The sequence below is a fragment of the Pezoporus wallicus genome, unplaced genomic scaffold (assembly GCF_028554395.1).
Source record: "Pezoporus wallicus isolate ANWC-B61680 ecotype Strahan unplaced genomic scaffold, APGP_CSIRO_Pwel_v1 contig_4161, whole genome shotgun sequence".
NCBI lineage: Eukaryota > Metazoa > Chordata > Aves > Psittaciformes > Psittacidae > Pezoporus > Pezoporus wallicus.
Window position 1 is genome coordinate 2,428,140 of NW_026639584.1, and position 14,448 is coordinate 2,442,587.

At 41.7% G+C, this 14,448-nt stretch overlaps 1 protein-coding gene across 3 annotated transcripts in view; it reads left to right on the forward strand.

The window, feature by feature from the left end:
- Nucleotides 1-14,448, forward strand: part of SLIT3 (slit guidance ligand 3) — a 518,859-nt gene that overhangs the window by 407,425 nt on the left and 96,986 nt on the right. For all 3 annotated transcript variants that reach the window (XM_057415154.1, XM_057415155.1, XM_057415156.1), the window contains 4 exons: nucleotides 2,555-2,687; nucleotides 12,907-12,975; nucleotides 14,099-14,170; nucleotides 14,356-14,427. In XM_057415154.1, the coding sequence (XP_057271137.1) occupies nucleotides 2,555-2,687; nucleotides 12,907-12,975; nucleotides 14,099-14,170; nucleotides 14,356-14,427 (346 nt within the window). The remainder of the gene's footprint in view (nucleotides 1-2,554; nucleotides 2,688-12,906; nucleotides 12,976-14,098; nucleotides 14,171-14,355; nucleotides 14,428-14,448) is intronic.

Here is a 14,448-nt window from a genome sequence, read left to right on the forward strand (position 1 = left end):
TTCATTTTTCTTCTGATTTCCTGTTTCTGAATTTCTACTATCTACACCTAAATAGAAGAATAAATTATTCTAGACAAATGCTCTCCTTTAGGTAATACTGGTGTGATCCTGGCCCTTCCTCCCACTTCCTTTTTCATACACTTAGTTAACAATGTGAAGCCTGTGGAAACAGTGCTTGCTTGGAAAGTCTTTTAGTTTTGGATGCTGTTCAGTTTCACCAATAATAGGTATGAATACAGTACTGGATTCAGCTGTAGCAGTCATTTTTCTCCTTCTCAGTAGCTGGTGCAGTGCTGTGTTTTCAACTTTAGACTGGGAAGAGCGCTGATAACACCGACGTTTTTAGTTGTTGCTAAGTAATGTTTACTCCTATCAAGCACTTTTCCATCTCATGCTCTGCCAGTGAAGAGGGACACGGGAAGCCGGGAGGAAGCAGAGACAGGACACCTGACCCAAACTAGCCAAAGGGCTATTCTATACCACAGCACGTCATGCCCTGTGTATAAACTGGGGGCAGTCACCAAGAAGGCCCAGATCACTGCTCAGGTCGGGCTGGGTATCTGTCAGCAGGTCGTGAGCGCTGGTATTCTCTCCCCGTTATTTCCCTTATCATTACTATTACTGGTGGTAGCAGTAGTGGTTTTGTGTTATACCTTAGTTACCGAGCTGTTCTTATCTCAGCCTATGGGGTTTACATTCTTTGGATTCTCCTCCCCGTCCCTCCAGGAGCTCGGGGGTGAAGAAAGTGGGGAGTGAGCAAGCGGCTGCGTGGTTCTGAGTTACTGGATGGAGTTAAACCACAGTTGTATTTGAAAGTACTCAGTGATGCTTTGCTGAATCCATATAGGTTTTACGAAAAAAAAGCAAACAACTGACATTTCTTTCATTCTGCAGGTAGTTCTTTGTCTTCTGATCAAGCAGATTTTAAAGAGAATAGTAAGGAGAAAAACTGACTGATAACTGCATGACTAACTTGACTTGTAGGCTGTGAGTGCCTCTTAAGACCAGATATGGTAGAGCTGCAGTTAGTCATAGCTCTACAGAGACCATGAAGGTGATAGAAGTTTCCTACTTAGAGTGGAAATGAATTCCTGTCCCAGTTGTACAGTCTGGCAGCAGGCCCCGAAGCTTGGGCTCAGAGCTCAAAGGACTTCAGTTTAGTCAGTAAAGAATTATTTTCTCTTAGTTTGGGAGAAATAAATAAATCAATCCTAGCCCACAGAATGACACTGCACACTTGAGAGCTTTCTGTATCACAGAAAGCCACTCAGACAGATGCGGTGAACGGAAGGTAGATGGTGGCAGGGTGTAACACACAGAGCTTAGGGGAAAATTGAATATGCTGAAGAAACGTGCTCTTCCTGCAGGTTTATGAAAGGCTTTGAATTCAGTTTCCAGTCATTAAGCTCTGCTGGAGAGAAAAAGAGAAAAAAATTCTTCCCTGTTCTTCTGTAGGCTGGTTGTGCTCCTCCGTCCCTCTGAATACGAACAATTCCCTACCCATACATTGGTGGGTAATTTTGTTATCTTGCATCAGGACTTCCAGTCTTATTCTATCATCTTGGTGCTCATGGGCACTTCCAGCAGAGCAAAGAAGGAAACAGATCCGTCTCAGTTAGTCCTTGGAGCAGTTAGAACAAAGTTAAAGCAAGCTGGTTGTGTGCTTGCGGGTTGCAGCACTGTGTTTCCATGCGGGTCGGCTCAGGCTGCCTGTACTCACCAACAGTTGTGTGGTTCCTCTCACTGTCATCTAGAGAATGTGCCACTAAGTGTTTCCTTTCATATACATCATGACACTGTAGCATGCATTTGCCTTATGCTTTGCTAAGCCTGTTGCTTTTAGGGAAAATGAATGCTTTAATGTTCTTAACTTCAAAGAGTTGGTTTCTTCTGCAGAAAGCCCATTGTTCTTCTGTTACAAGATTTAATCTGCTGTTTATGGACCTTTGAAACCACTTTTGGAGAAAGTAGATATTTTTATGTGTGCACAGATGGATCACCAGCAGTTGGAAGTATGCTGCTCAGTTTGTTCTTTGCCTGGTTATCCTTGTCAAAAACAATGAGGTTTTACAATTCAGATGATAAATGAAGTGCCAGGCTGACTTTAAAAAGAGAAAAATAAACAGCTAAAAAGCTGAATTTAAAAAAAATCTTCCTAAAGCAGAGTAGATAGCAGATATCTTCTGTCTAGATTAATTTAAGGGCAATGTTCTGGTCTAGTTCTGCATTTCAACCAGTACATTGGGCTGGGGGAGGTTTTGTGATTCACACAACTAATTTTACTGTCATTTGCAAAACTAGAGAGAAGTAGATATTCCTTAGAAGAAAACATTTATTGGAAAATCTATTTATTTGAGTTTTGAGCCATTGTTCATGTTGCCTGCAGAGCCTGTGTGAAGGCCCCTTGATCCAAAACATTGGATCTGCTTTATTGTGATGGTTACCCTGGATTCAGGGATGTTCCTCCTTGGTCCTTGTAAGCAGTTCTCTTCAAGGTGCATGACTTTGGGTTGTAAAGCTGCCTCCCTAATGCTCCGTTTCTCTCCCACTGCAGGTAATGAAGAAAGCAGCTGCTTGCTTTCACCTCCCTGCCCTTCCCAGTGTACCTGTGTGGACTCAGTGGTACGCTGCAGCAACAAAGGGCTGCGGATATTGCCCAAAGGAATTCCCAAAGACGTGACTGAGCTGTAAGTTACCTTTTACATAGCTTCGTTCATGAGAAGTTAATGAAATTACATCATAGTGAGGCTTTGTAGGTCCTCAGGGTTTTTGCCTTTGACTTTAGTGACTGGTGTTTTGTGCTTTGGTGCTTTCCGTGTGTTTTCACTGTTATTTTTATACTTGTCCCTTGACTGACTACATTGCTGTGTAACAGGAACAGAGATTATCTATCCTTGTACCTATTAATTTTGCACGTAGGGAACAAATGCATATATTAGTATCAAACAATGTTGTAGTGCTTCTGAGAAGCCTAAGCTCTCAACAGGCAGTTTGAAAGGATGATGAAAGTATGTTCCTGATTTACCCAGCTGTGAGCTAATTATCCTCTGAGGAGATTAAAAAAGGGGGAAAAGAAAGCCAGTGGTGGAAACAAACAATGAATTCTTTCCTCTAAACCTCATGAAATGGCTAAAATAACAGATAATTACATTAAATTGTAAAGTAAATTCATCCTAGTTGAGAACCGTCTTTCTAGTCTTTTCATCTACCCCTCGCTATGACTTTATACTCGATTTTGGTTTTTTCCGTGGAAAGAAAACACACTGGTGGAACTGCTTGGCTTAACAGTTGGCAATAGAAACACTGAGCTTTTCCCCCTCAGGTCCTTATTCAAATCTATCCCAGGTGAGTTGTTACTGAAACTTGTTACAATCTCATCAACATTTCTATGTGAAAGTACTTGGTTGAGTTAGTTGGTATGTTCAGTGACTTTTGTAATGAATTATAATCTGATTCTGCCATTTTTTAGTGTCTAGTATTATTTTTACTCTTCTCTAACAAGGCAGCTGGTGAATAAAGTACACATCATTTTAATGATGGGAGAATGGGGTTTGCTCTGTTTTTACTGGTGTTGTAGTCAAATACAAGACTTTATTGCTGACTGAGGAGCATATGTCCTTGAGACACTGTTGACCAGGTCATGGTTAATAGTGGTTTGAATTAAAAGATAAGTCCTGGCCCACTATTCCCTTATATACTGCCATCCTTGATAAAAAACCTGCAAGGTGGTTTCTGCTCTGTTCTTGTTCAGGTTTCATTGCATTCAAATATGACTTGCCAACAATAAGAACTCACAGATGTTACTTTGATTTCCACTGCCACACTGAGAAGATTTTCTATTTCAATTTTGCATATTGAGTTTTACTGATACTATCTGATACACTGGTGACATAGCTTTCACAAAAAGAGTGAAATTAATCTCACATTCTTGAAAACTGCTATATTTCTTCAGCTATTTCTTGGCAAATGAGGCAATAGCCTGGAACTGAGCAGTTTGAGTTCATCAGAGTTTACGTGACTGTCTTCTTCAGTAGGAGCCTCTTGGCGCTGCAAGCCTCTAGTTCAGCTTTCTGCTTTCAATCCAGAAATGTGTCAGCAGAACACAGTCAGCCATGGCCTGGCTGGCTCTGAATATTTCATGTTCTGCAAATATAACCTTGAATCTGTCCCAGCTGTCTCAAAATTCAATCCTGATCTCACTCTCCTCTCAACCAACATAAACTGAGCTCCTTATTTGTATCTATACCAAAAGATGAGCTGCAGGTACTGACACTAAAAATGTCATGTCTCTGTCAAAACTGTGATAGAAATGAAATAAATTATACATATTAAAGAAAAAAAAATAATCTTACTTGCCTGCCTTCTGCTTCCAGACTGAGATAAGGTGCTGCCCATAATCTAGAAGGAACTATATCACCTAGGTCCCAAGTTGCTAGCATGAACTTAAGTGTTTTTATTGTTCTGTGTTTGAGATTTGTCATTGCTGTTGTAAACAGCATCTTCTGTGGAACCCCACCTCTTGCTTTTCTTTGAGGACAGCTATAACTTGGCAGAGAGAACCCAACAGATATCTGGACACAGGATAAAAGACACTGATCTTGTTCAGTCTGTTTACACTCCTCACACTAAAATACCCCCATTTCCCTAGGGCAGTCCTGGGTCCCTTGAACTGTGTCCTAAGGTTATAATCTTAAAGCTGTTTTGTTTCTGTGGCAGCAATGGGAAGTTTAGATTGGATATAAGGAAGAAGTTCTTTACTGTGAGGGTGGTGAGGCACTGGAATGGGTTGCCCAGGAAGTTGTGAATGCTCCATCCCTGGCAGTGCTCAAGGCCAGGTTGGACAGAGCCTTGGGTGCCAGGGTTTAGTGTGAGGTGTCCCTGCCCATGGCAGGGAGTTGGAACTGGATGATCTTAAGGTCCTTTCCAACCCTAACTATTCTGTGATTCTATGATCTGTTTAGCACCTGAAACCAGGAAATGCATAAGTTACCTGCTGCAGAAGATACTATGGCTTTTGCATGGCTTGAGAGAGCCACAGCAGCCTCCAGGGCAGGGATTTATTCTCCTTTCTCAGCAATACAGCGGTCAGGTGCTCAGATAGATTAAAAACCCTTGCCCTGTGTTACTGCAGCCTATGCTCCCTGTCTCCCCTTCCACACTCTCCTGTCAGACTTCTGGCAGTGTGCTGGGGTCTCCCTGCTCCCACCAGGCACTCACAGAAAACCAGGATCATGAGGAACAGAAATGATGCCAAGGGGAGGACAAGGGTGTAAAAGAGCCTCTTGTCCTAGTAGCCCACAGCTCCCTCCCTGCAGAGGCCTCAACAGGGACTTGAACTTGAAAGTCTTTTCCAGCCTAGCTGATTCTATGATTCTGTAATGCAGGGGAGCATTTTAGTGGAATCTTTACAAATGTGCCAGTCTGACATTTATAGAATCATAGAATCACAGAATGGTTTGGGTTGGAAAGGACCTTAAGATCATCCAGTTCCAATCCTCCTGCCATGGTCTAACATGCCTCATGTTAGACCAAGTGTCACCCAAGGCTTTGTCCAACCCAGCCTTCAAAACTGCCATTCACAGCTTCCTTGGGCACCCTGTGCCAACGCCTCAGCACCCTCACAGTAAAGGACTTCTTCCTTATATCTAACCTGAACTTCCCCTGTTTAAGTTTGAATAAACTTAAAAATAAACTTCCACGATTGATATATTTATCCACAAGGCACGTTAGCTGCAGTGCTTCTGATTAAACTGCAGTGTGTTTTTGCACAACATGGTTAAAGAAAAAGAACGGCCATGTATCGAGATAAACCAGTCTGTTATGTCTGAATGGAGCCTTCTCAGAAGTTCTTTTAAATTCTCCTAAAGGTCGTAAAATAGCCTTAAACAGATTTTTTTTCATTGTAACAGGTATTAAATAGCAACATGCAAAAATGAACGTATCTCTTGCACAGGCGCACAGGGAATACATTACCCTTTGCTGGGTCAAATTTCCATGTTCCTAAGCTCAGCGAAAAAGATCCACGGCAATGTTTTATTACATGGTGGACTGGAGACGCAGGCTCACTCCTCCCAGCTTTCTTCCCGAGTTTCTGTTTTGGATGTGTATATAGACAAAACATGTGAAAACCATTATCTCCTTCACATTTAGAGCTTGGAATGACAGGAGACGTCCCTGTGTTTGGTTTGTACCACCCTTGGGAGGAGGGATTACCTTGGCAGGGAAACCTTCCATCTAGAATAGAGTGGAAAAGATCACTAGGTCTCCTGGCTTTTTAGAGGGATGATGATGCAAGAAGTTTCTGTTTTCCAGCTATTCCTTCACAAAACCCCGTCATCATGGGCAAGCCTTCTTTCAGCTTCTTGGGAATAGGCAAGTCTTACGTTGTCCTTACAAATTCCTTTGCTGTATATTTACGTACTGCCTGCTTGCTTTCCCACTGTGCTTGCTGTGAAAAGAAGCCTTGGGGTTTTTGAACATACTCGGTTTTCTAGTCCAGATGTTCAGAAGTAAAATGTTGATGCAATGAGCAGGTTTGGAGCTTAGCCTCGCTGCTGCTTAGTGTTTCAGGCCTTCCTTTTCTTTATCCCCTCCCCGCCACCCCAATCTGTTTGAACTAACTTTCCCATGCTCTTATTCCCTTTCCATATTACCTCAGTATGCTAACACTAGGGTTTTCTTTTTTATATTTTTTTTATTTTCACAAAAGTAGAGTATTTCTAATAAAGTCTTATCTGACAGCATCCAGCTGCTTTTATGGACCTACAGCAAATCATATTTTGCACTGGGGAAAAACACTGGAGGCAGTTAATGCGGACGGCGTGTGCATAAGCTGTAACTTAATGAGCCTGGTGTATTTTAGAATAAATATGTACTAATCATGTCATCTCTACACTCCAAATGTTGTTTTGACACTGAGCTATATGATAGCACTGATGGGATTGTTAGGAAAAACCTGCATCCATACATCACTGTTAGTGATCATTTTTCTTTCCATTTATGTTAATACGTATTAATATTTGCATTACTTTTGCCATTTCTCTCTCTCTCCTCACAAACCTCTTTCCCACGTGTGTTTTTGGTAGGTTCATCTAGCCTCCAAGCTTATTCAGTACATGGCACAACAGTTTTCACAAGTGGCTCCTAGCAGAGATCCCCTCAACTGTCTTTTAGCTCTTTGGTTCCCACCTCCAGTTTGCTGCCCGTTGCTGCCTCAGTCTTAGCACAGCAGCTTTGTTCAGCTGTATCTGCACTTGCCAGAGGATACTGCTTCCCATAATTTGCTGCCACATCTACTTGGAGGTACTTACCACCAATCTCAACCCTCCTTTCCATCTTTCAACAAGGCATTTGTGCTTTCTCTTGACTTGTGACTAAAACCAGTGGCTCATATTTGGGCCATGCAAATTGCTGCAATAAATGTGCTCTAAGCAGTTAGTTATGGTACGTGTAGAATATTGTAGCCATTTAGTTGCATTTTTCTATACTGCTCTTGATCAAAAGGATAACTCTGAAGTGAGATATCTGATGAAAATCATCTGCTTGAGGATACAAATTCTTTTATACACTGACCCTTAACACAGAATTCAGTGACTTTTCCTTTGATAATAAAGGAGAAAAACAATTTAGATCAAAGCTTGGGCTTAAATAGTCCTGTGTCATAAAAAGGTTTTACAGCCTGCTTAATTCACTTTTCAGAGGAAATTCAATTTTCCTTTTCATTTTTCAATTTTCATTCAATTTTCAGAGGAAAATCCTCTCATTGAGAGAATGGATATTTCTGTGCAAGGATATTTTAGGTACAGTGGAAATAGAGGACTTAAATCTGCATTTCAAATCTGAGAGTTTAGAAAAGTAAATTGTGTCAGTAATATCAAATAATGTGTTCAGTAACTGACGAAGTTTAAGTACATATCAGAAAGGTGACTTTAGCACCAATAGAGACTGAAGGTGAGTTTAACTTCAGGGCTTCACTTTTCTCCCAAGCACAGCCATGTTTCTGTGCATCAAACCTGTAGGTTGGGATCTGATGTACAAATACAGCAAAATCCAGAGCTGCCAAAAGTAAAGCACATTCAAGATCCAGATTTGTACCTAGATCTGTACTAGAATTTTGTTTCTTCTCAAGAAACTGTAATTGAAGCTCTTAAAATTCATGCTTTGTGGATGTTCCATCTTTCACAGCCCAATTCTCTTCCAGACCACCAGTTTTAGGAAATGAAGCTTGCCTCAAAAATTTAGGATCTTGGGTATCTGCATCAAAAAGTTCAGACTATAACTTAACTTTAGAGCTGCATAAAATTGTCAAGTACCATCTTTTTTTGTAAGGTAACATTCTACATGAAATATTTAAAGAAATTAAAGGAGATGCTTTGTGCCTTTTCAATTACTGCCTGAGAACTGATTTCTCTCTCCAGTTTCTTCTCTTAGCACATATTGCTGCTGTGAGCTTGACTTTATGGCTGAATAGACATTTCAGTGCAAAAAAGGTTCCAAGTGATTCCAATCGTTACATGACGCTTTGGCACCTTGTGCTGGTGGTTATATCACCTCCAATCCAAGTGGTTTCAGTATAAAAATAGACAAGTTGGAAAAAAGAACAGCTGTCAACTTTTATGCATAGTTTTAAATATTTTATATGTGATGTTAATGTGTGTGGCAGTTGCTGGATGAGCCCTGGGGCTGCTGCGAGCACTGGGCTCTGCAGTGCAGGCATGGAGCGAGGCATGGCCAGACCCCACAGAAGCCTTCCCTGGTTGGTATTTGGTGGCTTGGTTTGGGTTTTTTCAGTGTTGGCTCTGGTAATTGCTTCCTGGTTACAAATTATTGAGACTTCAGGATTCCCAGCAGCAGTCATGGGTAAAAACCAATTTCCAATCTGATACCCCAACTGCAGAATCTAGAGACTTTAGGAAGCAAATGAGTTTGCTTTGGATACTAGTCAGTGTGTCTAAGTTAAGGCAGCTGACACCCGCTCTTGACTCTGGCTATGTATTGATTAACCTGACTCTGAGCATGAATTCTTTCATTCATGCCAGAATTTCTTTGAACACCAGATGCCATGCATATCATCTTCCTTTGGCTAAGGATTGAAAAGAAGTACAGCGACAATCTTCCCCCTGCATCATTCTGTTCTGGCTTGTGTTGTTTTGTTTGGGCAGGGGTCTGTAGCTTCCTCCATGTTTCCTCACTGATATGTATGTAAACATAAATAAGCAGTCTTGTAACTGAGCTGCACCCCTTCACCCTCAGGAATGGGTGATTCGATTCCCTGTGTCCACCTTCCAGCCCCATACATCACCTTCAGCCCAGCAAGGTGCAGAGCTGCTGTCCCCATGTCCCGGCTCCGACAGTCCTGGCCCGCAGCGAGCAGCAGCTCCCCTGCAGCAACCGGTGTCTTCCAGTGTTGCATCTTGGATCCTCCTGATTCTTGGCATGCTCTTATGCCATAAAAGCTCTGGTTATTTCAAATTCATTGCTCTTAAATGTGCTTTCAAAATGAATGCCTTTTGTTAGAAAACGCTGCCATTCTTAGTATAATGTGGTAAGAGGTTTAACAGTAGGGAATTATTCTTATGCCTGCATCAGAAGTATATTAGCGGTAATTTTTCAGTGTGTTTATTCAGAAATTATACCACTGGTAGAAGCATTGCAGCTTTCTGCTACCACGTTTCTATAACCATGGAATTGCTTGCAGTACAAATCCAAAGCTATTCAAAGCAGATCTTCTGTAGGGGTTTAACTCTAGGGGTCCGCATGTCTGTTAGCCTGAATAATGAAGTGCTGGAATAAAATGTGTACCTTCAACTTTTGATTGCACCAGAGAGGAAAACGAGGGGAAAGCCTTGGCTAGCCATCATCAGTTTGTTCAAATTGCAGGCTATTTCATATTGGGATCAACAAGAGAATATACTGAAAATATATTTCTGCAGATTTCAACACATTGCAAGAGTTGAATCTCCTTTCCTAAAGGAAATTCATATATAGCTTCCAAATACATAATGCATGACCTGCTTTTGATTTCCTTTGGAAATCCCTTGGATTTTGCATTTGAAAAAAAGACTGGAACCTTAACCTACGCTGCTGCATGGGTATAAGATTTGCGACTTTCTGGGATGAAAGAGAAGGCACAGACTCCCAGCAGCTTGCTGCGTCCATCACAGAGCATGACTGGGGAAATGAGACATGATCTGCCCTGTTTAAATAGTAACACATGTGCCCGAGTTCTGAGGGTCTTCTGTGTAACAATTTATGGAGTGAATTCACCAAGGAACTCAATTTTCAATATAATTTATAACGAATCTAGTCAAAATGAAGCAAGTGACTTTCCACTTGCTGGATATGAACGTCCATGGGAGGTGTAAATGTGGCATAACTAACCCATGCTTTGGTTTGTGATGGTCTGTGTCAGCAGAGCAGCTGCCACTACTTTGCAAGGTCTGTTTGCTCGGCAGTGTTGTCACTTGATGCTTGTGATCATTGTGAACGGAGAGAAGAATTTGTTCAACTGGGGGATTTCCATTAAGAAAGGATGTTACTTTTGGTAATGCAAGAGCCTGTGGTCCTGTTAGTCTGGCCTAATCCTAGCAGGAGCAAGGTCACCTCCACCGTATGCTCTGAAATAACTCTGCCTCAGTGGGATCCTGTACACAGACAGAGCAGGTAACCGTGAGCCTGGGGTACTTTAGTTCAGAAGAGAGCTGAAGCAGCAGAAAATGGTGAGAGAGCACTGTGCTGACATAGAAGGGGAAGATGCAACAGTTATAAAGTGCATTATATAAGGAATTATTGGTGTTTATAGATTTTATTTTTAAATGATGTAAAAATAAAGTTTTCTTGGCTTTAGTTTACACAAACATCTCTGTGTTGTTACAGTTAATGTGGAGAGAGAACATGCAGCACAGTAATAATCTATTATTATTTGCTATAGTAAATGCAGAATAAGGAGGTCTATTGCCAAAGAAAAGGAAACGGTATGTGTGGGATAAAACTTCTTACCATGATTATTGGGTTATATTTCTAGCTGTAGAGGCAGCACACTGGGTGCTGTCGTGTCTGGGGGCAGCGTTTCCTGGCTATGCTTCCTTATCTCTCAAAACATACCACATCAATTGTATTGCCCATGTCTACCTTAGGAAAAATCATAGAATCACAGAATCCCAGACTGGTTTGGGTTGGAAGGGACCTTAAAGCTCACTCAGTTCCAACCCCTGCCATGGGCAGGGACACCTTCCCTTAGAGCAGCTTGCTCCAAGCCCCATCCAGCCTGGCCTTGAACACTGCCAGGGATGGAGCATTCACCACTTCCTTGGGTAAGCTTTTCTCCACAAGTATCTTGTAAGGAAGGGAAATACCACTTCACCTTGTATCCTCACCTGTGGAGGGAGTGTCCTGGTTTTGGCCAGGACTGCCTTCTTCCTACACACTATTTCTGAGAAGGTTGGATTTGTCTCCCAGGTTTTGTCTCTCTGCAGCTTCTGGCAGATGTCTGGAGTCACCCTGACAGTGTCATGGCACTGTAGTGGTCAGTTTCCATTGGAGCCTTATTACTTTGGTATCTTCCAGGGGTGCAGTTTCACCCCAAAGCCAGCTCTGTCTCACTTTTTTATGGTAATAAATAGGAGAAGCCCCATATCTCGTTGCTGCCACGTGCTTTAGCCCTGCTGTTCATGTGTCTGAATAGAGACACATTCCATGGTGTCTCAGACAACTTCCACCCTGGAAACACAAGCTGTTTTAAATACACCTAGTGCTTGTAGGAGGAGCCTGTATTCAAAGAGAATTTGGTCTTCAGTGTTCAATTTGTACCAAGCTTTCCTCCTGTACCAGCATACTTTGGAAAGGATAGGTGATGAGTGTGTGTATCCCATAGCAGGAAGTGCTGTAAAGGATGTGCCACCAAACTCATGGGTGTTTGTGTTGACACTGGAACAAGTGAGACTTTGTGCAACACAGAGACATGGCAGTGCAGCTCCTCTTCCAGGTCTGGCTGTACAAGGAACTTATGTGCAAAGACAAAACCTCTCCTAACAGGGTCAGTCAGAACTCAACATTCTTACAGTAACTTGTTAAAGGTAAGCTTAGGTTCAGGGCACAAGCTGTACAATTTTTCTCCCTTTCTTCAGTTGCTGTCATAGTAGAACCAGATGATCATTTTTGTTGTAGGCCAAAGATCCTTTATTTGTTTCCAAGTCTAATAATAATTCAGTAATAACTCATAATAATAATAACTAATAATAGGCTCAACATAAAAAGGGCATGGAGCTGTTGGAACAAGTCCAGAGGAGGCCACGAGGATGATCAGGGGACTGGAGCACCTCCTGTATGAAGACAGGCTGAGGAAGTTGGGGCTGTTCAGCCTGGAGAAGAGAAGCTGCATGGAGACCTCATAGCAGCCTTCCAGTATCTGAAGGGGGGCTATAGGGATGCTGGGGAGGGACTCTTCATTAGGGACTGTAGTGATAGGACAAGGGGTAATGGGTTAAAACTTAAACAGGGGAAGTTTAGATTGGATATAAGGAGGAAATTCTTTCCTGTCAGGGTGGTGAGGCACTGGAATGGGTTGCCCAGGGAGGTTGTGAATGCTCCATCCCTGGCAGTGTTCAAGGCCAGGTTGGACGAGGCCTTGGGTGAGATGGTTTAGTGTGAGGTGTCCCTGCCCATGGCAGGGGGGTTGGAACTGGATGATCTTAAGGTCCTTTCCAACCCTAACTCTTCTATGATTCTATGATTCTATATGCTTTGCATGTGGGATAATTCACTTATAAAGAAGAAACTGTTACAGTTTCATAGCAGTGAATCAAAGATCATTTCCTTGGTGATTCGAGTGACAATTCACGCTGTAGATTGAAGGACAAGAGTTCTTGTTAACGTGTTTGTGTAATTGTCAAATCTGTCATTTTTCAGGTACCTGGAGGGAAACCATCTGACTGCTGTGCCGAAGGGACTCTCCACCTTCAGACACCTCACACTGATGTAAGAAACACCTGGTTTCAATGTCAGGAAAATTACCTGCCTCTTTCTGCACTAGCTTGTAGGTGGAACAGAAATGGTGTGTATTTGAGGAAAAGAAAAGAAAAAAACAAAACCATACAAACCCCAAGCCCCTTCTGTAATTTAAATTTGGAAAGAATTTCACAGTGGCCACTGTTGCCAATAAATGTTCATAAAGAGTGTAGAAAGAGCGAGGTGAGTGAGAGCACCGGAGCCCTTTCCTCTGCAGGAGCTTCCAGTCTCTGCGAGAGGACTAAACTCTCACACAGTCTGCAAGTTTCACTTGGCAGATTTATCTGTGCAAGGCTGTAAAGGTCATTAGCAGAGGAGATGGCATTAATTTGTTCTAGGTGAGGCAGTATTTATAATGCTAAGGCAATGAAAATTTGCATAGGTGTTTCTGCTCTGAACATTCATGCAGGTAGAGACACAACTAGACCTTGTTCAGTAAATTGCTCCCTGAGATACACAGGAGTGAAATTTCTTGGCTGAGCCATTTATGAGACGTTTTCAGATGCTGTTGGAATCAGCTCTGTAGATACTCCAGTCAAATGGGCAGAACAACCTCAGACCAAAATATGGAAGGAAAGCTGGAATTCTGCTTTAAAAGAGTGGGGGGTTTTGGAAATATTTCTAATTTTGTTTTTCAAGGGAGAGCAACAACAAACCAAAATGTTCTATTTGAGCCTAAAAGGCTTTTTCCAAATGAAAAATGACATTTTGTTCTAGTAGCTGTCAGTGTGAAGAACATATGGAAATGGTATGTCTGTGATACATTGCAAAGCAAGTTGGTACAGTACATATTCACCCGTGCTTGTATCATTTATTGTTTATCCTTCTTCAAAAATATTGCATGTATTCACTGATGCTTTCTTTTTTGAATGCTATATGCTGAAAATAGGCCTTAATATTTCTGACTGAGGCTTTTGAGGGGAGTCTGACGGGCTTTGCTTTTAGAGCTTATTCAGGGTTACAAAATACATCAGTAGATAATATGTGACTTTTTAATTGCTTCAAGCATTTTGCTTTGCAGATACTAAGTAAACTTTAAAAAAGACTTATTTCTCCATTAATATAAGTGATATTTCTCTGTGTGTTTCTTCAGTGATTTGAGCAACAACAGCATAAGTGTATTGACCAACTATACCTTCACCAACATGACTCAGTTATCAACACTGTAAGTAGTCCAGAGTTTTGGTAGTAGTTGTAATTGCTTTTCAGATACCACCTTAGGTGTTGAACAGTTAGTATATAATTTGTTACTTAAGCATATGTGGCTTTCTATGTCGCTTTGTGTTTGGGTTGGTAGTGAAATAATCAACAAAAATTGAATGCTGTAACTCTTTTTTCTCATTTTTCCAGCATCTTGAGTTACAATAGACTCCGGTGCATTCCAGTCCATGCCTTCCATGGGCTCAGGTCTCTTCGAGTGCTGTAAGTACCACTTCTTCAATG